This window comes from Ochotona curzoniae, unplaced genomic scaffold (genome assembly GCF_017591425.1).
Source record: "Ochotona curzoniae isolate NIBS_2020 unplaced genomic scaffold, NIBS_Ocur_1.0 scaffold_3208, whole genome shotgun sequence".
Taxonomy (NCBI): Eukaryota; Metazoa; Chordata; class Mammalia; order Lagomorpha; family Ochotonidae; genus Ochotona; species Ochotona curzoniae.
In genome coordinates, this window is record NW_024467106.1 from 4,826,828 (window position 1) to 4,854,100 (window position 27,273).

Below are 27,273 nucleotides of genomic sequence, written 5' to 3' on the forward strand. Positions count from 1 at the left end.
GCGCTTCTTCCGGGTGGGTCCCCCGGCCGTGGCGATGGCGCCCTGGGCGCTGCTCAGCCCCGGGGTCCTGGTGCGGACCGGGCACACCGTGCTGACCTGGGGGATCACGCTGGTGCTCTTCGTGCACGATACTGGTGAGCCGGACCCCGGAGCCACCCAGACGCCTGGGTCCCACTGAGGTCCCCTACCTGTTCTTCCCAAGTCTGGATTCACCCCAAACCCGCCAGCTCCTGAGGCCCTCCTCCCCGGGCGGTGCTTGAGAGCCACCTGCCCTCCTGCCTGCGACCCGGCTGGTCCCCAGTTCATCTCAGCGTCTTCCTGACCACGGCCGGCCGGCTGCCCTGTCCATCCCGGGACTCACCAGATGCAAGGCTGAGCGCCCCATACCTGCCTTCCAGGATTCCCTCCCGCCCCCCCAGTCACTCAGGAGATGTTGGCCCCGGGCTTCCTGCCCACTCTCCCACCCAACCCCAGTCATTCTCAGGAGCACCGCCCACCCACCCCCCAAGCACTTCACTGCCAGACCATAGACCTGTTCACTCTCACTCCTCAGACCCCAACCTTGGCCCGAGCCCCTCCTTCCCCTTCGATACATAAGCGCCCACCCTGTCACCTCCCATTACTCTGAATAAAGTGCATTGGAACTGCTCCTCCTCCCACAGCCTAAGCAGGTAGCCCTGGGGACCCCAGCTCCAGGCCTTGGCTGGGCCAGCCACGACACCTCACCTCCAGCCACACCTCTACCCTTCCTGTCCCCTCCCACCTCACCCCTCCTGGTCCCCTTCCTGCCCCCAGAGCTGCGGCAGTGGGAGGAGCAGGGGCGGCTGCTGCTGCCACTGACCTTCCTGTTCCTGGTGCTGGGCTCGCTGCTGCTCTACCTGGCCGTGTCGCTGATGGACCCCGGCTACGTCAGCCTCCAGTCCCAGGCCCAGGTACCATGAGCCCAGAGGGGTCCTCAGCAAGGAACCAAGTCCCAGGGGCAGTCTGTACGCCAGGGCCCGGGCTGCAGGCTTCCTACCGCAATTATATATATATATATATGATTATGTATTTTTATATATATATATATATGATTTATGTATTTTTATTAGAAAGGCAGATTTACAGAGAAAAGAGAAAGGTCTTCCATCCACTGGCTCACTTTCCCAAATGGCCACAATAGCCAGAGCTGAACTGATTGGAAGCCAGGAGCCAGGAGCTTCTCCAGGTCTCCCATGCAGGTGTAGGGTCCCAAGGCTTTGGGCCATCCTCGACTGCTTTCCCAGGCCACAAGCAGGGAGCTGGATGGGAAGCGGAGCTGCCGGGATTAGAACTGGCACCCATGTAGGATACCTGTACTTTCCTGCAGGTGGAGGATTAGCCAATTGAGCCATTGCATCATTACACCCCTCCCTCTAAATAAATTTTTCTTTAAAAAATATGTATACGAAAGACAAAGAGAGCTTCCACCCACTGACTCACTCCCTGCCACTGCCAGGGCTGGGTTAGGCTGAAGCCAGGAGCCTGGAATTCCATACTGATCTCCCAGGGATGGGGGGCCCAAGTGCCTGGACCACCTTCTACTGCTTTCCCAAGCACATTGGCAGGGAGTTGTTTAAAAGCAGGGAAGCCGGGACGTGGGACAGTGACCCCAGCAGTGGCTTAACCTGTTGTGCTACAACCACAGCTGTGGGGAGGCAGCCCTCGGTAGCCCCGTCCCCACAACGAGGAAACCAGAGAACATGCAGGCTGAAGGACACACAGCCTCACTTGGGCCAGGGTGTCCCAGCCAAGTGACACTCTGTACGGGGTACGGCTGGTCCCAAGAGTGACACCTCCCATGAGTTCCCACCCACACCTTCATTTGCAGGAGACAGCCAAGGAGGAGCAGACAGCCCTGGTTCCCCAGGTCATCCCCCTGCGGCGCTGCCGGTTCTGCCTGGTGCTGGTTAGTGCTGCCTGAGGTCCCTCTGCCCCAGCCCTGCCCTGCCCACTCCTTCCTCACCACCTATAGGAAGGCCTCCCAGATTCCATTCCTGTCCCCAGCCCTCATCCCTCTCCTCAATGTTGGGTCCATGGGAAGGACGCCCTACCCCAACTCCCGTCTGTCCATCCGTTTGTGCCCATAGCAGCCCCTGCGTTCCCGGCACTGCCGAGACTGCCGCCGCTGCGTTCGTCGCTATGACCACCACTGCCCCTGGATGGAGAACTGCGTGGGCGAGCGCAACCACCCGCTCTTCGTGGCCTACCTGGCACTGCAGCTGCTGGTGCTCCTGTGGGGCCTGTACCTAGCCTGGTAGGTGCCCACAGCCTCTACCCTGGGGTGGGGATGGTCCAGGCAGAGCCAAGTGGGGCATCCTGGGGCCCAGGCCACTCCCAGCCCCCGGCTCTGTCCGCGTCCTGCAGGTCTGGCCTCCAGTTCTTCCAGCCCTGGGGCCCGTGGCTGCGCTCCAGCGGGCTCCTGTTTGCCACCTTCCTGCTTCTGTCCTTCCTCTCACTGGTGGCCACCCTGCTGCTGGTGTCGCATCTCTACTTGGTGGCCAGTAACGTTACCACCTGGGAGTTTCTCGCGTCGCACCGTATCGCCTATCTCCGCCAGCGCCCCAGCAACCCCTTTGACCGCGGCCTGACCCGCAACCTGGCACACTTCTTCTGTGGGTGGTCGTCGGGGTCCTGGGAGACCCTCTGGGCCACAGAGGAGGAGTACGAGGAGGATGGCAGCCAGGCTGTTTAGGGCCTGCCCGTCTCATGCCTACAAACTGGAGAGGCTATGCATACCCCAGCCAGTGGCAGCCATCAGGTGGGGGACAGGCAAAGCTCTGTGGGGCCGCTCCCTCCTCCTCGGGCTTGGCACAGAACCCCCAGACTGACTCCTGGCCCCAGCGGGCAGCTGTGCCTTCCAGTGGAACAGCAAGAGGGGCGTGGGCCAGCCCACCTTCAGAGCAGTTTGGCATGTTTAATGACCCAGAAAACAAGTTGAGTATTAAAACCATAAGCAGCTCTTCACGACGGCGCCATTTCTGGTCCAGGTCTCCCCAGGAAGCAGGGGAAGGATGCCCAGCTGAGCCCCTCAACACCGGCCATCCCACCAACCCACAAAGCACACGCAGCCCAGAGGACAGCATGGGCCTGCAGGTGGCGCGCGAGTACTGGCTCTGCCGGTCTGGCCTGGGCAAGGGGCCGGGGGAGGCCCTTCAGGGCTCCAGGAAACGCTCAGATACAAAGTCGAAGTCCTGGAAGGCGGCCTGCTGGCGGGCGGTGAGAGCACTCGGCGGGCGGGGCGGAGTCAGGGCCGGTGGCAGCGTGGTGAACTCGCCCTCAAAGTAGCGCAGGTCAGCGGGACTGCACAATGTGGGCACGAAGGGAGGCCGGACGGCGCGGGCCAGCAAAGCGTGCCAGTCGATGGCCTGGGGCCAAGGGCACAGGGGGCCTGAGAGGACAGCCATACCGGCCCCCTGGGGCTGGGGGGTTCCCCCACACTGTCCCCTACCCACTGCCCACCCTGGGCCCCCAACTCACCTGGAAGAATGGCTGCACCTTGATCTCCTCCGCATCCTGCACACCTGCCCCCAGCCGCTGCTCGGGGGTCTTCTGAAGGAGCTGTGACAAGGGGCGCATTCAGCGGGGCCAGCTTGACAGGCTCCCCTGGTGCCCCCTGAATGGGAGACCCAGGAGCAGCGTCCCTTCCTCCCGCTGCTGCGCAGCCTGCAACCTGCACTGCTCACCTTCTGAATGAGCTCCAGGCTTTGGACTGAGAGAAAGTGGGGGTACCGGGCATCCGTGTTGACGATGCAGTCAAACACTTCCTCCTCTGTGTCCCCTGGGAATGGGCACTGTGGAGACGGGGTTGGGGAATGGGGCAGACTCAGCAGGGTCCCCAGCTGAAGACCACACCGCTTTCCTCCCTGCATACCCCCTCCCCTGCTGGTACTCACCTCCCCCACCAGCATCTCGTACAACAGCACGCCCAGCCCCCACCAGTCCACAGCCCGCGTGTAGGCCTCCCGTGTCAGCACCTCAGGGGCCAGGAACTCCGGAGTGCCACAGAACGTGCTTGTCCAGTCCCCAAAGCCGATCCCTGCAAAGGATACAGCCCCCCAAATCCATCCACTCAGACCCACTGTGCCATGGGGAGCATGAGGGATGACATGGGGCCGCACAAGGACACGACCTCAGCCACACGTGCAACGTCACACGGAAAGCAGAACAAGTGTCCTCCCCTGGCCCTGACTGCAGTGCAGCCTACGAGGGAAGAGCCAGGATACCTAGTGGCTCCGGGCAGGAAGGACCAAGGGCAGAGACAGGACATAGGTGGGAGGGGAGCCACCCCCGCTGGCCCCCACCTTCCTTGCACAGCCCGAAATCCGCTATCTTGAGGAAGCCCTGGGCGTCCAGCAGGAGATTGTCCAACTTCAGATCCCTGAGCAGAAGCAAGAGACAGATCCAGGTGGCTGAGGACGAGGGGGGACCCCATCTCACGCTGTCCCTCCCCCCGCAGCCCTGCCCACTTGCCCCCATCCGTGGGCGAGGGGGTACCTGTAAATGATCTTCTTTTCGTGCAAGAACTGCAGCCCCAGGAGCACACAGGCCGTGTAGAAGCTGAAGAGGTGGGTAGACTTAGGCCTGGGGTGCCCCCCTGGGTTACGCCTCCAGACAGTGGTCTCAAGGCTGCCCACCCACCCTGTCGGGGATGCTCAACTGTGCCCGGCATTCTGCAGCCTCCTCCTGAGGCTCAAAGACCCTAAATGAGGGGCCTGCCTGGGGTCCCACAGCATGTGGCAGAGCTGCTGCGCCAACCCAGAACTGCAAGACAAACAGTTAGGGTCCTGGGCTAGGCTCCTTATTATTATTTTTTTTTTTAAAGACGTATTAATTTTATTTTCATTGGAAAGGCAGATACATAGATAGGAGGAGAGACAGGGAGGAAGATCTTCTGTCCGATGATTCACTCCCTAAGCGGCCGCAATGGCTGCAGCTGAGTCAACCTGAAGCCAGGAGCTTCTTCCAGGTCTCCCACATGGGTGCAGGGTCCCAAGGCTTTGGGCCATTCTCGACTGCTTTCCCAGGCCACAAGCAGGGAGCTGGATGGGAAGCAGGGCCGCCGGAATTAGAACTGGTGCCCATATAGGATCCTGGCACGTCCAAGGCGAGGACTTTAGCTGCTAGGCCAGAGCACTGGGCCTGGGTTAGGCTCCTCTTATCTGAGCTCCAGGTCAGTGCATGCCCAATTACCAGCTACATAAACAGGCCAGCATCAGGAATGCTGTGAGAGTTGAAGTCAAAGCTGTGGTGCAGCGGGTTAAGCAGCCGCCACAGACTCCAACATTCTGAATAAGTCTTGGCTGCTCTACTCTGATCCAGCTCCCGGATAATGCGACTGGGCAAGCAGCAGAGGATGGCCCAAAGACTTGGGCCCCAACACCCATATGGAAGACCCAGAAGCTCCTGGTTTTGGGTCAGCCCAGCTCTGGCCCCTGGGGCCATTTGAGGAGACCAGCAGAAGGAAGATCTCTCTCATTCTGTCTCTCCCTCTCTCTAATTTTGCCTTCCAAATAAATAGAATACATCTTTATAAAAAATGTTCTAAGAATTGGTATCAGGGCTTGAACCAAGGCCTCTTCGATTATATGCTCTTTGCCGTGGCGTACCCTGGGGGAAGCAGGATCGAGGGGTCTGGGGAGGGGGTCCCAGGGGAAATTGGTTTGAGCCATGAGCCACGGCGATGGGAACGCACCGGGCCTGGGGCTCCGGGAAGACGTCCTCATGGATCTGCATCATAAGGTCACCCCCAGGCACAAACTCAGTCACAAAGCAGGCGTGGCTGGAGGTCTGGAAGCAGGCGAGGAGCGAGAGCAGGAAGGGGTGCCCGGCACGGCCCACGGCTTGCAGGATCCGCTTCTCACAGTACAGGCTGCAGGAAAAGGCGCAGGTCGCAGAGAGACGGACACTCTCAGGCTGGGCCCTGCCTCTCATGTGACAGCCCCGGCTCCCAGGCTGTCAGGCAGGCCAAGGACGGGCTTCTGTGTACTGAAGCACAAGGGGTTAATGGGCCTGCTTAGCTACCAGTACCCCACTTCAGGACCAGAGAGAGTGGGAAGAGGGGTGTCCTGCCAAAAGGCACAGAGCTCACAATTACAGCCACCAGAAACGGGAGCCAGGAGCAGGGCTGGGGTGCCCACATGGAGTTCAGGCTGGTTCCTGGCTCCCTACACCCGTTTCCAGCTCACACACCCCAGAAGGCAGTGCTGACATATGTCACTCCTTCCCAGTCTCCTGCTTTGGTAGTTTCATAGCCCAGTCTGTAGGATGAGCCAGCAGACGGAGTGCAATCTAACACACACACACACTGGAGGTGCCACCAGCTCGTCGGCTGGGTGTCAGCGGCCCAGGTGCCCATTGGCCCACCACACACCTGTCAATCTCATCACGGTTCAGCACCTCCTGCTTCTTCAGTGCCTTGATGGCGTAGTACTTCCCTGTGCCCTTGAACTGCACCAGGAGCACCTACAGGCCGTAGGGAGGTCAGGCTGCAGGTGGGCAGTGTGGAGAGCCTCCCCATTCGCACACAACACTCCCAGGGGTCACACACACAGGCCCTCCTGCAAACATGTAGGCCGTCCACCCCAACACTCACCTTCCCAAAGTGTCCCCGGCCCAGCACGGCCAGGCAGCGGAAGTCCTGGAGTCGGGGGGCCTTCCTGCAAGACAGAGGCCCCCCCAAGCCAGGGTCAAGAGCTTAGGGTCCTCCACGTCCAGCCCTGCCTATAGCTGGAGCCCAACACTGTCAGCTCTCCAGGTAACCCAGAGCGAGCTAATGCGGGGCCTAAGGGGTCAGCGCGAGATGGGGGCAGACAGACACATGCAGACGCTCGTACCCGGTGAGTGAGGCCGGCGGGGCTGCTGCCAGTCCAGGCCTGGGCTCCATGTGCGGGCGTTTGGTACGCTGTGAGACAGAGGGGCTCATAGCAGGGCTGGGCCACCCTCCTGCTCTCCCTCCAGGGCGGCCACTCCCAGTCCCAGCCCAGGCAGTCCCTGCGGAGACCATGTCTCCCCACCCCTCTCACCGGGGTCTCCTCGGGGGTCGGCTCCTGCGGCAGATAGAGGCGAGGGGGCTTGGGCGGGGGCCTCATCTCTTGTCCCAAGGGGCTCTTCTTGGGCGGGAAGTTACTGTGGGGTGGAGACATGTGGGCTTGAGGAGAAACAGGCAGGAGCAGGTGAAACAGCCAGCCTGAAGTAGATGGTGGGCAGACACCAAGCCACGCAGACGGAACAGAGGAGAGCCAGACCCTGGAGAAAGGTGGGTGCCACAAAGACACAGGTGGTCCCCAGCTTGGTGGCACCTACCTGGGGGAGGTGGGCTCTGGAGCCCCCCGCGGAGCTGTTGGAGTCTGAGGGCAGCCTTTGGGAGGGCTGATGGTGCTAGGTGAGCTACAGGGTGGCAGCAGGCTCATGACCAGGCGCCCCCAGGCCGCCATGCTGAGGTTCATCTGGGATGCCCTCAGGAAGTCCTGCCCTGGTGAAGGGGGTGCAGAATGGGGCTCAGTTGCTGTCACCCCTCCACAGAGTGCAACTTCCTCTATGTAAACCCCACCCCTCTGTATAAGCCCCACCTCCTTTGTGCAAGCCCCACCCCTTCCACACCTCTTCTTTTGGAGAAAATGCGTTTCTGTCTCTGCAGCCTGGGCCTCCTCTCAACCACAGGGTCACAGAAGGTCACCTGCAGGGCCAGGAGCAGGGCCAGTGACCGTCCCCATGGGCCCACCATCCCTCCCCTGCCCTAGGACCCCGGCTTGTGCCTCTAGAGATGGCATCCCTATCCTCACTGACTCAGACCCAGGCCCCAGGTCACACACAGGGAAGGACAGAGATGGGACACGGATATCCAGGAGATGTCCCCTCTGCGCCCCCGCTCCTCTGGCTGGACCTGGCTTCCCACAGCTCATCCCGTCCACAGCCCTTCTGGTCCCCAGGAGCCGGTCAGGGTGGTGGGTACCTGGAGGAATAGGTGCCCCTGTGGCAACAGGCTGACAGACAGCTCGTGACAGGTGTTGTCCAAGAAGTCCTCGAGCCTCAGGAAGGCCACACCACACAGCTGCCGCCAGTCCCGCCAGCGCACACCGACCTCCAGCTCACGGGCCTGGGGCAGGGAGGCCAGGCTGAAGAAGGGTGGGGCAGGGCACAGCAGGTGCACTGACCCTGGCCACCCCAACCCCATGCCACCCCCACCAGGGCCAACGGCTACCCTCATGATCAGCCTTACACGCTCCAGGGTGGTGACAAAAGTCTGGTCCCAGGACTGCCTGGCCACCGGCCCCCAGCCCGTCTGGCCCACCACACGGTTGTCTACCTTCAGCACGGCCAGCACCTCGCCTGCAGGCCGGAGCCAGCATTCAGGGCAAGTTGGGAACAGAGGTCCCCACCTCTGCCCACTCACCACCTCGCCCCAACTCACTGGTCAGCCCGCCTCCACCCCGCGGCTGCCTGGCCCGGGCCCACAGCCAGCTCTCGGAGGGACTGCTGGCCAGTGCAGCCATCGGAGAACGCCCAGGCACAGTGGTCAGCAGCTGCTCACAGCCCAGCAGGCGGACGTGCAAGGTCCCTGGGGGAGAATATGGGGAGGGTATGTCATGTGCTTTTTTGCCATTGTGCCCCAACCCTTGAGCTCCTGACCCCAGGGAGACCACACCTTGCAGGACGTGGCTGTCCAAGCTCCTTCCTGAGGCCCTGGCCAGCTGTACCGCAAGGGGCAGGGGAAATCTTGGGTGGGCAGTGAGAGGCCATACTGTGGCATGCCTCGGGCACCATTCATTCCTTCATGCCCCAAGGCCAAGCAAGAGTGTTTCCCTGGCCCTGAAAGTTCTCCCACCAGCTCGGCACGTGCCAGGCCTTCCCCAGGGCTCAGTGCAGGAGACTCTGGCCTGTTCTCTACACAAGGAGAGCTCTCAGCCTGCACTGCTTACAATTCAATCTTAGTTCAGGGTAAGAAAGAACATTCCAGGGCCCTACAGGGGAAGCCACAGTCTAGGACATCCGTATGTGGCACTTAGCCACTCAGGGTCCAAGACTGACAGTATCTGCCACACACAGGGCAAACCAAGTCATTTCTGGCTCCTGGTTTCAGCTTGCCCAGCCCAAGTAGTTGTGGCTGCTGGGAGAATGAATCAGCAGATGGAAGATTTTTCTCTGTCTCTCCCTCTCTAACTTCCAAGTAATTAAATCAATTAGGGCCAGCTCCACATGTAGCAGGTTAAACCGCTGATCATGGCCAGCATCCCATAGGGGTGCCAATTTGAGTTCTGACAGCTTCACTTGTAATGTGTCTGGGAAGGCAGTGGAGGGTGGCCCAAAGCCTTGGGTCCCAGCACCCATGTGAGAAGCCGGGAACAAGCTGCTGGTTTTGGATCAGCCTAGCCATCAGGGCTCTTTTGGGAAGTAAGCCTGCGGGAGGAAGACACTCTCCTTCTCTCTGCCTTTCCTGAGGACATGAAAACAATACATGATTTTGAAGATGACAGCAGCTATCCCACACCCATCGAGTGCTGTGTCACTTGGGGAGGTGGGTCTTGTCATCACTATTTAACAGGTGGGTAAACTGAGGCATGGAGAGGCCTCAGTGACCCAGGATCCTACAGTAAGGGGGGGGGGGGGACAGAATTGGAATTCTTCCTTAATACTCCTCTCCACCATCCTGCAGGGGCCTCCCCCAAAAGGGGAAGAGAACCCCACACTCCACAGCAGCGGGGGGGGTGGGGGTATGTGGAAGTGGGAGCAGGGGCTCCTGGCTACCTGTCAGGGCAGTGGGCTTCACGAGCGCCCCTGAAGGCCGGGGGTTCCCAGGCCCCACAGCCTGCAGCTCCCGGGCCAGGTGGCTGCGCAGAGCATGGGCCGGGGGCAGGCCTTCCAGCAGCTGCTCCAAGGCCAGCCGCAACAGGTCCAGTTTCTGGCAGGACTCCTGGAGCTCGGCCTGGGCCTGCAGCCGAGACACAGGCGGGGGTCAGGGGGTGCATGCTGTGGGGCACGATGGTCTGGGCCAACCACCCCCACCTGAGCAGTCCCCCCCTCCCACAGCGTGCTTCCTCTTCACTTCCCCACAGCCACCTGGGGGCAGCCTGTCTGGCACAACCCAGGGAGCAGCCCGCAGCATCCGACCTCAGCCAGGGCCTTGCGGTCCTGTGTCTTCCGGCCATCTAGCAGCTTCACGACGTTCTTGGCGCCCTCGGCCACGGCCGCCTCAATGTGCAGTCGGTGCTGCAGCTCTTCTGCCAGCAGCTCAGGGCCTGGGGGAGCAGGTCACCCTCAGCCTCTCGCCCTACACTGTCCTCCACTCCCTGCCACCCTGCGAGGCCTCACCTGGCTCAGGGGACCCGCTGGCCTCCAGGCTGCTGATCTTCATGCGTAGCAGGGCCACCTTCAGCTGGCTGTCGCGTAGCATCTGCTGGGCTGCGGCCAGGAGCTTCCTCTCCTACAGGGACATAACCCGGGCCCGTGAGGCCAGGGCTGGGCCCGAGCCAACTCCACCCTGCCGGCATCAAAGCCGGGCACCCATCCTCCATAGCAAGGTCAAGCTACAAGGCAAGGGTGGAGGGCAGAGCCCCCTCCATCAGGGCAGCAAGGGCTGACATCAGGCCACCCCGTCCCATCAGGGCTGGAGCCGAGCTTAGCTTCATCTGCCATCAGGACCAGGGCTAGCTTCTTGCATCAATTCAGGACTGGAGTTAGAGCTTCTACCCATTCGCTCAGAGCCAAGACTGACTCGCCCATCAGACAGGACTGGGATCGAGACCAGCACTGGGTCTCCTCTACCAGACCATGGCCGAGGGCGCCTCCCACCCCCTCTCCATGCCTGTTTGGACCTGAGTCTGTGTCTCCTCCGGCAGATGAAGGACTAGGATGGCAGGTTGACCCACCGGAGGTCAGCAGTTGGCATACACATCCCGGTCATGCCATCCCCTAGCCCCTGGGAGGGGACCAAGCAAGGGGGCCCTCACCTTTGGGGTGCCACTGGCGCATGTGTGTGTCATATTCTCCGCCCCTTGCTTCACCTTCAGTTCCACCTGCAGCTGCCTCCGCAGGGCTTCCAGGTGCCGGGCCCTCGGCTGCTCGGCCCAAGGCCAGGGTCCCGAGGACACAGGCTCTAGAACACGGGGAGGGTGAAGCACGTGGACCTGCCTGTTCCCTGGGGCCTGCAGAGTCCTGTCCGCTCCACCCCATGGACCTGGGCAGACAGCAGGGGCTGTGGAAAGAGGACAGGAGTAACCCAATTCCCCACTCACCGGCTGGGCCAGGCACAGGCGCGGGCAGCGGGATGCGAGCGTGAAGGTCTCGCAGCTGGCCATGCAGCTGCTCTAGGCGGCGGTTGGAGGCCCGCAGCAGCTGCTGCACGTGGCCCAGGTGGCGGCGGTCGGTGGCCACACGCCGCAGGTTCTCCATGCCCTCCTTGATCTTCAGCTCCTTCTGGATGGCCCGTCGGAGGGCCTCCTTCTCCTCCTCCAGGGGCTGCGGGCCGGAGCTAGTTGGCTGCAGGGCAGAGAGGAAGAGCCGGCCGGGCGGCCCTGTGTGGGTGGAGGTCCGGGACCCACAGATACACCTGAGGCATGGGCACATCTGTGCTATTGGAGCACTCAACCCTGGGCCACTCCCCAAGCCCAAATGCCTGCCCTGCAGCACTGAGAAAAGCAGGTGGGAAAAAACTGCTAAGATGGCACAGGGCTTCCTGGGTGCCAGCTCATATTCTGGGCACAGAGGGGACTTCAGGAGGTTCGCAGAAGAGTAGAATTAAAAGTTTAGGACTCGGGCCCGGCGCGGTGGCGCAAGTGTTTAAGGTCCTCGCTTTGCACGCCCAGGATCCCATATGGGCACTGGTTCTATCCCGGTAGCCCTGCTTCCCATCCAGCTCCCTGCCTGTGGCCTGGGAAAGCAGTCGAGGACGGCCCAAAGCTTTGGGATCCTGCACCCGCGTGGGAAACCCGGAAGATGCTCCTGGCTTCGGATCGGCATAGTATTGGCCGTTGCGCTCACTTGGGGATGAATCATCGGAGGGAACATCTTCCTCTCTGTCTCTCCTCTCTGTATATCCGCCTTTCCAATGAAAAAAATAATAAATAAAAATATAATAATAATAATAAAAAAGTTTAGGACTCAGCCTTGGTGCCACAGCAAGTTAAGCTTCTGCCTGTGGTATCAGTATCCCATATCAGTGTTAGTTTGAGTCCTGGGGCTGTTCCTCTTCCAATCCAGCTCCCTGCTGATGTGCCTGGGAAAGCAGTAGCGGATACTCAAGTGACAATTAGGTCACTACACCCATATGGGGAGACCTGGAGAAAGCTACTGGCTCTCTGCTCACTCCCTCCCACCACTGCAGCAGTTTGGGGATAAGCCAACAGATGGAAGGAAGATCTCTGTCTCTCCCTCTCTCCCTACCTTTCAAATAAATGAATCTTTTTTTTTTTTTTTTTAGTTTAGTTTTTACTGGAAAGTCAGACACACAGAGGAGGAGAGACAGAGAGGAAGATGTTCCCTCCGATGATTCACTCCCCAAGTGACTGCCACGGCCAGAGCTGAGTCAATCCAAAGCCAGGAGCCTAGCGTTTCTTCCGGGTCTCCCACACGGGCGCAGGGTCCCAAGGCTTTGGGCTGTCCTCGACTGCCTTCCCAGGCCACAAGCAGGGAGCTGGATGGGAAGCGGGACTGCCGGGATAGAACCAGCGCCCATATGGGATCCTGGTGCGTGCAAGACCAGGACTTAAGCCACTAGACTACCACACCAGGCCCAAATAAATGAATCTTTAAAACAAAACCTTTTTTTTTTCTTATTTTACTTGAAAGTCAGAATTACAGTGAGTGAGAGGGAAAGAGATCTTTCACGTGCTGGTTCACTCCCCAGATGGCTGTGAACAGCCAGAACTAGGCTGATCCCAAGCCAGCAGCCTGGAGCTTCTTGCAGGTCTCCCACTTGGGCGCAGAGGCCCACATCCCCACTGCCTGAGAGCCTGCGCTGGCAGGAAGCTGGAGCTGGCACTGAAGCCAGGCTATGAGACGTGGCCATCCCCACCCATTTGCTGGCCCAAACACCCACCACCCCCTTGCCTGGGTCTTAACATTTTCTTAAGAACTCTCTCTGAAGACCCCCATGTAGTGGCTCATCACTCCTTGCACAGTGGGCTGGCAGAGACAAGCTGTCCTGTTGTCATGTTGCAGACAGAAAGGGGTTCAGCCACCCGTCCAACACCACACACAGGGAAGGGGCCCCACCTCGTCCGGGCCTTATTTCTGGACCTCACAATGTGGAATCTGCAAGCCATAGAACACCGCACAGGAGGGACCTGTCCCAAGCCGCGGGGCGAAGGCAGCCAGGCGGGACGAACAAGAGGCCAGGACTGCCTCCAGACAGAGCAGGAAGGTCGGTGGGTGGCACGGCAAGGGGACTGGGCCCTCTGGGGCAGAGCTCCCTGGCTTGCTCCTCATCGGCCTGGAAAAGGCAGTGCCCACACCGCCCTCCATCAGGGTGGCCCATGTTGCCCCACCCCCTGCCCACCTAAAGGGACCCTGGCACGGAGCCGACTGACCTCACTGCCCTCCATCCCTGGAGTCCGGCGGCAGGGACCTCCCCCAGCTCCTGCTCCAGCCCTCCGCCTCCTCAGACTCAGGGGGCGAGGGCGAGGCTCAGGAAATCCTCTGACCAGCCCAGGCAGGAGGGCCGGGCCAGAAGGCCCAACAAACAAAGGGCCCTTGGAGCTAGGGCCCTGCCGGACGCCGGGGTCCTGAGTCACCAGCAGCCGCCGCCGCTGCCGCTCAGGGCGGAGACTGGAAGGAAATCGGAAAATGTGTCCAGGCTGCGTCTGGAATCGGCAGCGGGAGGAAGGGCTGGCAGGGGTCCGGCCCACCTGCAGGAGACCCCGGTGACTGCGGCGGCTCTGGGGGCAGCCTAGCAGCCCCTGGCGACCACTAGGACCCCTCTGCACTGAACACAGCCCCGGGCTGGAACCCACCAAGTTTGACTCCTCTTCACCTAACCACCCTGGACTAGGACACCCCCCTCTCTCCCTCCTCCAGGGACCTGGGCAGCACACTGGGCACCTGGCCGCAGCCCTGTGCGGTTGGGCAGGCTGTTGTCCTGCGGGGGCTAGGTCCCTGATCGCTCGCTCACTTGCTCGCTCTCTTTCACACACTCCAGGTGCTCGTGGGTCCCCCGTACGCACGCACACCTTCTTCCGCCACGTGCCAGCTGGCACAACCCGGTCATCGCCCTGCGCGCTTTCACCGGCTTTGGGGTCCCCCATGCAGACACACCAATTCCGGGGCATGCGGGGCGGGGCGGCCACACGGCGCAGGAGACGCGCTCCCCGCTGGCCCTCCGGCGACTCTGAGTCACCTGAAGACGATCCGAGCTGGGATTCAGGTCGGCCCTGCAAAGCTGCCTGGGGCCGCTCGGCCAGGAGGGCGCCCCGGTTTAGAGGGCGGCGCTGGAGCCGTTTAGGGGCGCACCCTCCCCCCCGGGCCCCGCGTGCCATTCACCTGCCGCGGCGCCCCCTCCTCCATGGCGCCGCTCCTACTCGCAGCGCCCCTCCTCTCGTCTCCGCCAGTCTTTCGGGTTCCGGAAGCCCCGGCCCCTCCGCCTGGACTTTTCAAACTTGAAACTTCCCGGGAAGCGGCCAGCGCGAATGCAGGATCGGGCGCCCCCTCCCGAGCCCCGCTGGTCGCCCGGCGCCTGGAGGACTAGCGCCGCCCCTCGGCCGAATTGGCCTCCCCACCACCCCTTGCCGGCTCCGCCCTTGCGGCCGAGATTCCGCGGGATTCTAGACCTGCACGCTGCGGAGCTGCGGTTCACACGCGCCCCGGGACACTGACCCGGCCCCCCGAGAGGCATTTCGCGAACGCGGGGACTCCGGCTTCGGCCGGCCGCGCGCCCTGAGGGGCCGGTGGCAGAGGGAGCACAGCCTCCCCTGGCGGCTGCTCAGCGCAGCGAGTGCGCACCGAGGCTGTGACCGCCTCTGGCTGCCCTGCCGAGTCCCCTCAGGCTCGAAGCCTGGAATGTAAGATGAGCTAGTGATCGGCTCACACGGAGGTAATGGCAAATGTGAGGGCAGACACTGGTCCCCTGGCCCAAGCACCTGCCTGGGGGCCTCTACCTCCACTTCCGTGCTCTCACCTCTAACCCCATTCACACCTTGTGGGAGGAAAAATAAAAGTACCCCAAATAAAGTTGACCTGGGAGGTGTGCCGTCTAATGCGGCTGGTTTGGACGGACAAGGCATGCCCAGACACCATCGGCAGCAGCATGTGGCAGTCACACCTGTCAGTATTTTTGCTTCTTTTTGTTAGGATACATTTATTGATTTAAAAGGCAGAGCGAGGTCCTCCATCTGCTGGGTCACTCCGCTAACAGCCACCACAGCCAGAGTAGGGCCAGGCAAAGCCAGCAGCCTGGAACTCCACCACCGGGGTCTCTCCTAGGATTGGCAGGAACCCATATTGAGTTGTCAACCACAGAGCCGCCAGGACTGACCAGCGCCATAACCCAGTGGACTACAACTCTGGCCCCATGTCCACTTTTGAGCGTTAGATACAAAAATCAGTACTAGACACACAGTAGGCTTGTTTTATTTCATTATTTTTATTGGAAATAAAACGTTGTAAAGGAGGCATAAAGTTCTTCCACGTGTCAATCCGTTCCTCAAGTGGCTGTGACAGCTGGACCTGAGCCAGTCCGAAGCCAGGAGCCAGAAGACTCCGCTAGGTCTCCCACACAGGTGCGGGGTCCCAGGGTTTGGGTCATCCTCCACCGCCTTCTCGGACCACAGGAAGGGAGCTTGATGGGAAGCACTTGGCCCATCAGCCACATGGGAAAACTGAACAGAGCTGCTGCCTCTGGCTTTGCCAAGGCCCACTCCTGCCCTGGCTGGTCCTTGTGAACTAGTGGACTAGTGGATAGATCCGTCCGACTTATAAGTGAAAAGAGATTTTTTTTTTCTTTAAAGGCCATTTTGTTCTCTTGAGACAACTGAAACAGCTGCTCAGTCGTGACTTCAGGAAATCCTGAGAAATCTTTATGCTTCATAGAACTTTATTTTTTAAAACTGTTTTTTAAAAGATTTATTTTTATTTGAAAGTCTTATATACAGTGATGAGAGACAGAGGAAGACCTTTCCTCCAATGATTCAGTCCCCAAGCAGCCACAACGGCCAGAGCTGAGCCGATGTGAGGCCAGGGGCCAGGAGCTTCTTCTGGGTCTCCCATGCAGGTGCAGGGTCCCAAGGCTTTGGGCCGTCCTCGACTGCTTTCCCAGGCCACAAGCAGGGAGCTGGATGGGAAGCAGGGCCGCAGAGATTAGAGCTGTGCCCATATGGGATCCGGGTGCATGCAAGGGGAGGACTTTAGCCACTAGGTTACCACACGGGGCCTTAAAACTACCTTTAGAAATGTATTCACTTTTATTGCAAAGTCAGGTTTACAGAGAGATGGAGAAAGATCTTCCATCTGTTGTCTCACTCCCCAAGTTGCCACAACAGCTGGAGCTGATCTGAAGCCAGGATACTGGCTTTGGGCCATTTTCTACTGCTTATCAGGCCACAAGCAGGCAGTTAGAATCAGGGCCCACATGGGATCCTAGAACATGTAAGGCAAAAGACTTTAGCCACTAGGCTATTGCACAGGGTCCAGAACTGAATTTTTTCTAATAAAGATTTCATAAGCAAAAGCTAATCAGAGGTAGAAATGCCTTCTTGGACCAAGTGAAGCCCTGCAATTGGCTGTTGTGACGCAGTGAGATTTCCCACAGCCTGAAATCCCCAAAATTCACAGATCCAAAACCTCATGTGCCCTTCAGGAGCCGTGCAGAAAGGGCCGTTGGCCAGACAGCCCTCTAACGTAGAGAATCAAGTGTTCAAAACTACTGAGCTCCAAGTCACACTCGCCCCAAGGATGGTTGGACAGCATTGCTTTGAGACTTTGAACTTGATGCTAAGGACACCTTGCCAGCTAGGGTCCTGTTTTCAAATTCCTCCTGGGGAGTCCGATGTAGTAGTCTAGTGGTTAAAGCCCATGCCTCGAAGGTACCAGGATCCTGTTCAGGTGCTGGTCCACTTCCCGAAAGGGCTCCTTACCTGTGGTCTGGGAAGGCAGTCAAGGAAGGCCCAAAGCCTTGGGATCCTGCTCCATGTGGGAGATCCAGAAGCTCCTAGTCAGCTCAGCTTGGGCTGTTGTGGCCATTTGGGGAATGAATCCATGGATGCAAGCCCTCTCCTCTCCATAAAATCTGATCTGCTTTTCCAAAATAAAGTTGCCATCTTGCTCGCAGCCTCGCTTCTATGTGAAGGGCAAGCAGACCTAAGTAATTTTCTGAAAGCCAAGGCTTAGCCACGTTACTCCCCACAGCACCTTTGGGCTCATCTGCCTCCAAGGGGAACAAAATCTCCAGTACCAATGCTGTGTTGAACCGAAGCCAGGATCCAGGAATTTCTTCCGGGTCTCCCACACAGGTGCAGGTTCCCAAAGCTTTGGGCCATCCTTGACTGCTTTCCCAGGCCACAAACAGGGAGCTGGATGGGAAGTGGAGCTGCTGGGATTAGAACCAGTGCCCATGTGGGACCCTGGGGGCGTTCAAGACAAGGACTTAAGCTGCTAGGCCACACCGCCAGGCCCCCCTGAAGCTTTCTATTGCTTTATTTTAAACTTTTTATTGGAAACTCCTATGCAGAGAGGAGACAGAGTTAAGCTGAGTTGATTGATTCACTCCCCAAGCTGCCACAATGGCTGGAAATGTGCCAATCTTATGCCAGGAGCTTCCTCCAGGTATCCCACATGGGTGCAGAGGGTCCCAAAGCCTTAGGCCATCCTTGACCGCTTTCCCAAGCCAGAAGCAGGGTTGCTGGACAGACCCATGCAGATATAGGAATCCTGATGAGTGCGAGGAAAGGACTTTAGCCCCTAGGCTACAGTGCCAGGATTCTTCCTCAAGCTCTCTTCACAAGCCAATGTTGTAGGATGGTGGGTAAAGCTGCCTCACCAGTTTCAGCAGCAACAGCTGCACTTTACCCCAAATATACCTAGAAATGCAGGTGGTAGTCACAATGCCTGGGTCCCAGTGCCCATCTGAGACTCGGATGCCCCTTGCTCTGCCAGAGCAGCCCAATGAAGGAACAGATAGATGACCTGCCTCTTCATTTCAAATAATTAAGGTCTTTCCAACTATGCTTTTTCTATGGCAACTTTACACTCCAAATGAAATGTCTACGAACTTCATACTGAAAATGCATACTCTAAATGTAGAAGAGATTTATCTACAAAATGAGCAGCAATGGCCCATCCATGAAGATGCCCAATGTGTGTCAACACACCTGGGCGTAACCACCCACAGGCAAGGGTTCTACCTGGCCTAACGAAACACCACAAAACTCTGGGATTACCCGGAGCGCCCAGTGGTCACCCCAGATGGCAGCTGTTACAGCATCATAAAGCCTATGCAAGAATGCGCAGGGTTGGCCTGCCTCCAGGAACATGCAGCGAACCCCGAAACCCCCAACCCACTCTGCCTGTTGCACCAAGCGCCTATGCCTGTGGACCACAGGTGGCAACATCTCAGACTTGGCTTTGGAGGACGACCAGGTGTGTTCCACGGGGCAGCAGGCAGCACCTCTGAAATTCAAGTCAACACACCCTGAACAAGCTGAGCAACCTGGCAACCCTGGACAAGGCACAACCAACGTATTTCAGGTAGGTACAAATACACAGATCCAAATCACCTTCCTCAATCCAGTGACCAAGAGCACCCCCAGGAGTGTGGATCAAAACATCCAGAACAGAGACGGTCCAGCCTGACCTCCATGCTGCAAGCCCAACTCCAGTGACCCCAACTGCATCTAGCCTGAGAAAAGCATCCGATCCTTCGTGTACACATTTAGTTTTATTGTAACAAAGCAACTTGTACACTTTTTAACGGTTTAAAACTGAGCGTCTTTTCTTTTCCAGTGGAACAAAAAGAAAATTTAAAAATAAACAGGAACAAAATTACAATAGAGAATGTCAATTCCAAATAAGATCCTACAGGTTCTGCCGATTCTCCCATCGAGTGGCCGGGCTCAGTCATCATTAGGAGAGAAGTTTATTTTTTTTTAAAGTGTCACCTTAGACTGCAAGGATGTCTGTTAAACATGACAATGAAACATGCCAAGGGAGAAGCCGTGTTGTCAGAATGCCCACGGAACCCACCCAAACATCTCAAACCCACCCTTCGCTGACCTTCTAGAACCCCATTTTTTTAAGTTTTTTTTCTTTTTTTAAACAAGAGAAAGTAGACAGGTACATGTTGGTAAATGCTGTCCATATTCACATAGAGACACAGTGTAATCTCTGAGCCCGATATACAGAAAGGAGGGAAAAGCTAGAATTCTATGCACGACTACACAGGGGCCAGCAGCCGCCAGCTCCCGGCCGAGCCCGGGGAGCAGGAGGTTCGATTTTCCCACAGAGAACGGTGGTGTTGATTCCAAACAGTTTGTGGAGACAAGAGGGGGTGAAAATGAAATTTGGAACAGAAAGGGGCAAGAGATTCTTTTCCCACTGTATTCTGCATCAGGTATTAACCCACAATAAAGGTGATAACCACGGAGTAGAGAAAAGAGACCTCAAAAACAGGGAGACTGAGCGAGCACAAGAGGGAAAAAATAAGACAGCAACTTGCTCCCAGGGACTGGAGAAATTTAAAAAAAAAAAAAAAAAGACACACAGAAAAGGTTGGAATCCATCAGTGTTTCAGTCATCTTCGCCTTCATCCTCCTGAAAGAGAAAGTGAGAGTTAATTTCCAGGGTTAATTTTCCAAGGTCACTTTAAACTTTCGCATGAACAGACTCCCACAGAGCAGAATGGCAACTGGCACAAGGAGAGTTCAATTTTCCCTCCACCCACAGGGTCAGCCACGCTGCCGCCTTGGACCCACCACTGACCTAACCAAACCGCTGGGCCCATTTCTTACCAAACCATTTCAAAAACAAATTTTTAAAATTTTTTAGCTTGTAAAACTATGGAGCTCTCAAGATAGCTTACAATTCCACCACTTTCTAGATAAGGTCAGAGAGGCAATGCTAGTGAAATCACCAGTATATTGAACTTGACACTTAACAAGCAGTTCTTGATTCTTAAAGTCATTTTCCTTTGCAAACCCCACCACAATTAACCAAGAATTGACAAAGTGCAATAAAAATCGTGAATTTCTCAAATTTTTTTTTACCTCTCCTTCTTCCCCTTCATCATCATCATCATCTTCCTCGCCCTCATCCTCATCGCCTTCCTCGTCGATGTCTTCCAATCCTTCTTCTTCTTCGTCATCGTCATCATCTTCCTCTCCTTCCCCCTCCTCATCATCCATATCTGGAACCAGGTAGTACTGCAGCGGGTTGGGCCAGATGTCGTCCTTGATGACCTCGCCCAGCTCGTCGGCGCCGGCGTCCGAGTGGTCGGTGAACCAGGTGAAGAAGCTCTCGGGCTCCTCGTGCTGCCGCTTCCTGCTGGCTTTGTTCTGTGTCTGACTCGACCGCTTCGTCAAGTCCTGAGTTAAAATGCAAGCAACTTTTAACAAGCTCTTTAGAACATATCCCCACAATTAAGAGATTTTACCTCCCAAGAAGATATTCACCACTACAGTAGTATTTGCAGTTACTAAAAGCAACTATAAAGTAGCAACTATAAAACACACACGGAGAAAGTTGCAGTAGTCCCGCTAAGTTACAGCTAAACCTTTCAATACAACTAGCTCCCGCTTAACAAACCACTGGGCAGAAGGCGTTCTACCCCACTATATGCACACAAAAATTTACAAGGCTTTGGAAGACAGTGAGACATTTGGTAAGCTCAATCACTAGTGCAGAAACAAAAAGGTCGTATTTCAAGTGTCAAGCCTGCCCTAAGCTCGCAGCTTCCCTACGTGGATGAGCACGGCTTGCTCCAGCTTACCTTTCCGGATTTCCATTTGATCTCAGTGGACTTTGAGGAAGGATCCCCACTCTCGTTCAGATGGAATTCTTTGGAGAGAACTTTATTTTCAAAGTAAGGGTTTTCATCAAAATACTGAAACAAATGGTTCAAATGGCAGCAATGAGTGCAACCAGGTCTTCACCAGCTTAACCCCCACACCGGTGACTCGATCAGAGATACTTACAAAATCTATTCTGTAACCTGATTTAATATCTTCAAACTCTGTCACTTCGACTCTGGTGAGATAATGCAGTGCCTCCTCATCCTCTTCCCCCAGCAGTGCAGACACTAGAGCAGCAACGGCGCAGGTCAGCAGACGTTAACAGGCAAGCACGCCACTGCACTGGCCCCTTACTGAGCAGCGGCTAAATACAGCCAACCTGCTCAGTGTCAGCACAGTCACCACCTCAACCAGCAACCCCAAGGACCCCCGATGGAGTCCCTCTGAAAGCCCAAGGGCCACCTTGGGCAGTGTTGTCCATGCCCCCTCAAGGGCAGTGCTGCCTCCCCAGGGCTCGCCATGCTCTGACCACAAGCTGAACCTACCTTGTGGATGGTTGACAAATGTTGTTACCCAAAAATTTGGGATTTTGGCGATCAATTCTGACCTCTTCTGAAAAAACGGTTGGCGGAGTTTGTTATACTTCTGTTCTACTTTTAAAATCTCCTCGCTGGCTTGTTCATTAAGTCTGAAGCAAATGACATTGACAGTACTTAGCAAACCCAAGATGTGGTGAGAACACAGTAATATTTAGTCAGGCTATCCATCCACCCTGTCCCAGAGCTGACTGCTCAAGACCCAAGTCAAGGCTGCGCGGGCAGTGGCACCCACACTCCAACCAGCCACCTGCCAATATTTCCAGGCAAATTTCAACTGTTTCCCCCAATAGCTGTGCCCAACATTCATTCATTAAGTAGCAAAGTCTTAAGACCAAGCAGGAGCAGCGCTGAAGCCACCACTCAACCCTTCCACCTGCCCGTGATGCAGACTACCCGGAACCTTGAAAAGGACAGCCATTCTCAGCAGGGTCAGTGTGGCACCTGAAGTGCACAAAGCACCACAGAAACACACTGGTTCTGCAGAGTCCTGCCAGCACAGCCCGGCTGCCCCCGGCCAGCCACAGCAAGCCTCCCAGCCAACTTCTCCCTTAAAAGGTTACCTGTCTATTTCATTCTGTACTTCATCGATATGTTCAATTGCTTCTTGTTGTTCTTTTTCTGCAAAAAAGAGCAGCAGAGAACTCAGTACCGACCACAGGAGTTTTCCGGCTGGCCGTCCCAGCGAGATGCTCAGACGGAACTGAGGTCTTTGCCACAAGGCGTGCTCGCTCTCCACGTGTTCCCGCCAGGGCCGGCACACCACTTCACTACAGACCGCTCACACCAAGCCGCCCGCCTGCTGCCCCCAGAAAACACTGGCGTCACCTTGGCCAGGAGTTTGTTACGGAAGTAAACTCTTGGAAGCCCCACGGGCGGCAATGACCGAGGCCCCTCGAACACAACCACAACGTGGGGAGCTCAACGCAGAGGCAGCACTGCGAGCCAGGGCGCAACCACCCGCCTCGAGCCCAAGCACATCCCCGAGTTGGACACTTCCTTCGTGGTCGCTTGCAGTATAGTCATCGAGATCCGCCCCCCAAGTCGGGGAGAGCCCGCGGAACCCCCACACTCCACCCTGACCTTCCTCACTCCTCCACCCAGCATTCAGACCCAGCGGGGTTCAGGGTACAGCCTCCGGCGGCCACCACCACCACGCGGCCGGGGGACGGGGCTGTGCTGTGTGTGCGTTCGGGCCTGGGGTCCCCTTTTGTCCGGCGAGCCCTAGCGAACCCCACCAAGCGGCGGACGGGGTCGTTTCCGGTGCCAAGCCCTCGGCACAGGCGCCCTTCCCGAAGCCCCCACCGGCCCACGTGCTCCCCGCCGCGCTCCCGCACCGGGGCCCCGGCTCGGCGGGCCGGGCCGGGGGCAGAGGGAGGGGAGCCCCGCGAGGCCCGGCCTCTGGGCGGGGATGCCGCGGCGGGCCGGGCGGGAAGGCGCGCGGGGCCCGGCGCGTCCGGCCGCACCATGTGGCGGCGGCGGCGGCCGGGAGCGAGGCATCATGGCGGAGTACAATAAAGAGAGGCGGGAGGGAGGAGGGGGAGGAGGAGGAGAGCGCGGGCGGGGGGAGAGGAAGGGGGGGTCCCCGGCCGCCCGCGCCCCGCAGGCCGCGGCGCCCCGCATCCCAGCCCGCCCCGCGCGGGGGGCGCCCCGCGCCCGGGCCCCCCGGCGCGCACACGCCCCGCGCGCTCCGCCCGCCCGCGCGCGCGCCCCGGGGCCCAGCCGGCGGCCTGCGGGGCCGGGCCGGGAGCCCGAAGATGGCGGCGCGGCCGGCCCCCGCCCGCCCGCCCGCCCGCCTCCGCCCGCGCTCACCTGAGGTCTCGTCGGCCCCGTCGTGGTTCGAGTTGAGCTCTTTTTTACTGACTTTGGCCGCCGGCGCCGACATGGTGCTGGCTCTCCGCGGTCGGGGAGGGGAGCGGGGAGGAGGGGGGGAAGAGAAGGGAAGGCGAGGGGGGCGGGCGGCTTCCTCCCTCACGCCACACGCGCGCTCGCTCTCCTCTCCCTCACACACACACAGACACGCGCGCGGGCGCTCGCTCGGTCCCGGCCGCCTCTCCTCCTCCTCCTCCGGGCGCTGCGCGCTCGCCCTCCCCCCTCGCGGCCTGGCGGCTCAGGCGGCGGCGTGCCGGGGCCCCCGCGGCCGGGGCTCTCCTGGCTCGCGCGGAACGGGCGGCCTCGGCTCCCTCCCTCGCGCTGCCCGAGCCGCCGCCGCCGCCTCCTTCTCCACCACCTCCTCCAACACCGCCGCCGCCGCCACCACCGCCACCGCCGCCACCAGCAAGCAGCACCTCCTCCTCCTCCTCACGGCGAGGGGCGGGCGGCAGGGCGCAGGCGCGCCAGGCCCCGCGCGCACGCCCCGCCCCCGGCCGGAGAGGCTCGCGCCGCCTCGCCATTGGCTGCGTCGCCCGCGGGGGAGGGGCGAGCGGGGGGGCGGAGCCTCGGCGCGGAGACACTGGGCCCGGGCGAAGAGGCGGGAGGAGGACGCGAGCGCGGCGACGTCCGGCGCCGGCCCCTCCCCCCGCGGCCAGCCCGGCCCGGGACATTGGCGCGCGGCGGCCCGGGGGGCGGGGCCTCGCTGCGCGGCGCGCGGGCGCCTCTGCCCCCCACCCCCCAGCCGAGCCGGCACCGTCACGTGGTGGCGGAGCGGCTTCCCTTCTCCACAGGCGGCGTGGGGCGCCCCGTGCGGGCAGGGGGAGTGCTGGCGGGACCCGCGCAGGCCTCGTGGTGGCCGCGCTTCACCATGAGGGAAGAGACCCCGCACGTCCTCTCACACACGCGCGCTCACGCTCAGGGACTCCTCCCTCTCCGAACGGCGCCGGGTTCTGTCACACTCGGGATGCCGGTCCCGCGCGACCTGAGCAGGGCCACTCTGGAGATCTCCCGTTCCCGTCTCCCAGCCCTGTCAGCCGTGGACGAGTCCGCGGGTTCGCCCCCGAGTGGAGGCCCTCCCGAGGGCAGCCTCCTCCATGTCGGGGGGCGCCTCGTGGGACCCGTGGGTGCTGATGTACCGCTCTGGAGGGAAGTCCTGCCGAAGTCGGGCCCACGCCAGAGGCCCCACATTGGCACCAGCGGGCGGGATTCGTAGGCCGCACGAAGTACGGATCAGGAAGGCCCGTTTTGGAGGCAAAGCCCACCCCAGGAACCAGAACTTGGGCGCAAATGGTGTCTCCCACGCGCGCATCGACGGGCGGGTGGAAAAGCGCATGACTGGCCGCAACTTTCTCCCAACTGGAAACCACCTGACCCTTCCGCCAATCAAACCTCTGTCCTTGAGCCCCACACCCGAGCTCTGGCAGGACACCTTTCTGAAACAAAGTTATTAAACCTGCTCTCTCACCATCAGCTCCGAAAGAAAAAAGGGGGGAGAAAAACCCAGCAACCCGGATGCGTAGAATTTGTGGACGTTAGTGAAGAAATACAACACTTTGTTCTCAGGAGACTGCACACCGCTGTGGGCCAGCTGCAAGCATTCTTCTTAGACCTTTCCAAAATACCAGATAGCCACTGCCACACACAGAACAAGATTTTAGAACCAGGCTTGCCAACGCCAAGGCCCTTGCCCTACAAGAATTGTTCACTTTTTCAACGTGACATGCAGTTTAAACAGTCCGTGCGACTTCATGATCCGGTCCAGGCCTACACACCAAACAATACTCGGCCTTCCCAAGAGGGAAATGAAACTGCAATTTTGTGCTGTTTTTCTTAAACGACTGGCCCCACACTCGCACCATTATTTCATGGGATGAAAACCGGGACTGAAAAACACCACGCGGAGGTCTACACATGAAGCCGGGTCCCATGACAGCCCCTGGCCACAGGGTCTGACCCACCTGCTCCCCAGCACCTACGGGGGGCCAGGCACCTCACAGCACAGGCGAGGCAGTGGGCTCCCGGGAGTGCGGGCGTGGCCGGGGCACCTGGGGACGGGGGCTTCACTGGCTCCCCCCGGCTGGCCTTCTCACGCGCAGCTCCTCCCCTCCCTTTCCCAGCTGCCCTTGCAGAGGGGCAGGCAGACGAGCAGGAAGAGGCCAGCTGACAGGGCCAGCTCAGCCCGGACGTGTGCCCACATGCCTCCGAGCCTCCTTGTTTCTGCTCTGGAAGTGGGGTATGCCTGCTGCACGCCGCTGGCAGAAGGCGCAGTGCCCACTGAGCTGCACGAACTATTACACGGGGTGGGGGGCTTGCTGAGTCTGCACCTCGTGTCAATCCTGTCCTGTAAAATGGAAGGAGGCCAGGCGGACTTGGCCCCCACTCCCTGCTTCTGGCACCTCAGGACTTCCCCGCCAAAACAGGCTTCCGTCCCAGGCACTGCCCACCCTGGAGTGTCCGCTGGACCAGAGGCTCTGGGACGCAGTGCAGACAACACCGAGACAAGGAAGCCCCCTCCAGTGCTGCACCCACAAGCAGGGCTGGCCCTTGCAGCGTGCCGCGGCCTCCTGCTCGCCTTCCCGCCTCACCCATCCAAACGTCCCCTCCCACCCCGCTCCCTCGCTACCAGGGACACCTGCTGGCCACCACCGTCAGCTTCGTGTCCAGCCCCCAGCACTTTTGCAAAAGAAAAAAAAAAAAAAAAAGCCCTTCTGACTTCCAAGCTGACAGGTCTGGAGATGAAACTGCCACTGGCCATGTTGGAACAAACGGCGAGGTGGCCAAAACAGAATAATTAAGAACCAGTAACCACACCTACAAAAGGGCGAGGTGGCTCCGGACACTGCCAGCTGGGCAGACGGGGCCTCGAAAAGGCTCAAGGGATAAAGAACTTCAAGGAAAGCTGGGGCTGGTCTCCCCAGAGCGAGGCGGGACAGGCACAGGGAGGGAGAATTAAAAAGGGCCTGGGCGGGCGCAATGGGCATCCGGGACTGAGAACAGACAGCCGAAGCCGAGGTGAGCAGTGGCTCCAGGAGCAGAGCCCCCAGGTGCGTGCAGTGGCAAGGTGAGCAAGACCAGGAAGCGCAGCGCCCACCAGGGTCCCGGGCGAGCCGTGTGAGGGCACTAGGGCTGCCGCGGGAGGGGGGCGCAGAGCCTAGAGCCGCCCCCGCCCCCAGCAAGCCGCAGGGGAACGGAGCGGCGGAGAGGCGCGTCGCACACGTGCTCGGGGTCTCCCAACCCTTCTGGCTTCTCCTTCCCCCTAGCCTAAGCCACTCACCCCCTCGCTTGAAACCCCGCAGGGAGCTTGGAGAGTCACGTCGCCGGGACTCGGAAAGAAACCAGCCGGCGTGATAGCGCGTAGAGCGTGGCTCGGATAACACACCTACCTCTCTCGGGCAGATCCTGAGAGGTTCCTGGATTCGCCGGCTTGGGGCCTGGGGCCGGTCTGGGCTTCTTCGTTTGAGGCTGCAACGAAGCTGGGCGTTTGGGGGCCATGGCTTCAAGGAACTTAGCCTCACCACCAAACGGGAAGGAAGAGAACTGGGACCTTCCCCCAGCGCCCCCCGGGCATTTAACCCGCGGGAACGGAGGGGGTATTTACATGACAGTGCGCCTCCAATCCCTCTCCCCCTCCCTCTCCACCCGCCCATCCTCCAATCAGCAGGAACTTCTTTGGCCTCTCCGGGGAGGGAAACTCTGGGCTTTGGAGGGTGGGATCAGGTCCTCCCTGCATCTGTTAGGTCCTTCCTGGAACCCATCCCAAGTGCTTTCAGCAGCCCTGCCCGCATCGGTAGTCTCCTCATCATTTCCTTAGGCGTCTAGATTTCAACTTGTGCTGTCGGCTTGTCCTCAGCCTAGAA

The 27,273-nt window shown here is 59.2% G+C and overlaps 3 protein-coding genes across 8 annotated transcripts; 1 reads left to right on the top strand and 2 right to left on the bottom strand.

Annotated features, from left to right (window-relative positions):
* On the top strand, positions 1-2,985 carry ZDHHC12 (zinc finger DHHC-type palmitoyltransferase 12). 4 transcript variants are annotated; one of them, XM_041004475.1, is made up of 5 exons: positions 1-134; positions 796-932; positions 1,850-1,927; positions 2,109-2,275; positions 2,386-2,985. In XM_041004475.1, exons 1-5 carry the CDS (start codon positions 35-37, stop codon positions 2,711-2,713), a joined length of 810 nt encoding a protein of 269 aa, XP_040860409.1. In that variant the 5' UTR covers positions 1-34; the 3' UTR covers positions 2,714-2,985. The 4 variants fall into 4 exon arrangements, with proteins under 4 accessions (XP_040860409.1, XP_040860410.1, XP_040860412.1 ...); XM_041004476.1 differs by having other exon boundaries at positions 2,112-2,275; XM_041004478.1 differs by having other exon boundaries at positions 2,408-2,720.
* Positions 2,986-3,090: 105 nt separating this feature from the next.
* PKN3 (protein kinase N3) lies at positions 3,091-14,517 on the bottom strand. The gene is made up of 22 exons (XM_041004471.1): positions 14,494-14,517; positions 11,253-11,496; positions 10,968-11,113; positions 10,330-10,441; positions 10,129-10,256; positions 9,766-9,949; positions 8,432-8,578; positions 8,240-8,349; positions 7,973-8,116; positions 7,621-7,696; positions 7,324-7,492; positions 7,044-7,146; positions 6,855-6,922; positions 6,614-6,677; positions 6,392-6,483; positions 5,714-5,890; positions 4,516-4,578; positions 4,323-4,399; positions 3,915-4,057; positions 3,705-3,812; positions 3,499-3,579; positions 3,091-3,386 (listed from the first exon to the last, which is right to left on the bottom strand). Exons 1-22 carry the CDS (start codon positions 14,515-14,517, stop codon positions 3,174-3,176), a joined length of 2,673 nt encoding a protein of 890 aa, XP_040860405.1. The 3' UTR covers positions 3,091-3,173.
* A 4,344-nt stretch (positions 14,518-18,861) lies between these two features.
* Positions 18,862-26,919, bottom strand: SET (SET nuclear proto-oncogene). Of its 3 annotated transcripts, none has more exons than XM_041004472.1 (7): positions 26,800-26,919; positions 22,108-22,165; positions 21,494-21,636; positions 21,132-21,235; positions 20,927-21,040; positions 20,205-20,522; positions 18,862-19,752 (listed from the first exon to the last, which is right to left on the bottom strand). In XM_041004472.1, the coding sequence occupies exons 1-7, from the start codon at positions 26,906-26,908 to the stop codon at positions 19,729-19,731; spliced, it is 870 nt and encodes a 289-aa protein (XP_040860406.1). In that variant the 5' UTR covers positions 26,909-26,919; the 3' UTR covers positions 18,862-19,728. The 3 variants fall into 3 exon arrangements, with proteins under 3 accessions (XP_040860406.1, XP_040860407.1, XP_040860408.1); XM_041004473.1 differs by lacking the exon at positions 26,800-26,919 and adding an exon at positions 23,357-23,627; XM_041004474.1 differs by lacking the exon at positions 26,800-26,919 and adding an exon at positions 23,011-23,053.
* Positions 26,920-27,273: the final 354 nt, after the last annotated feature.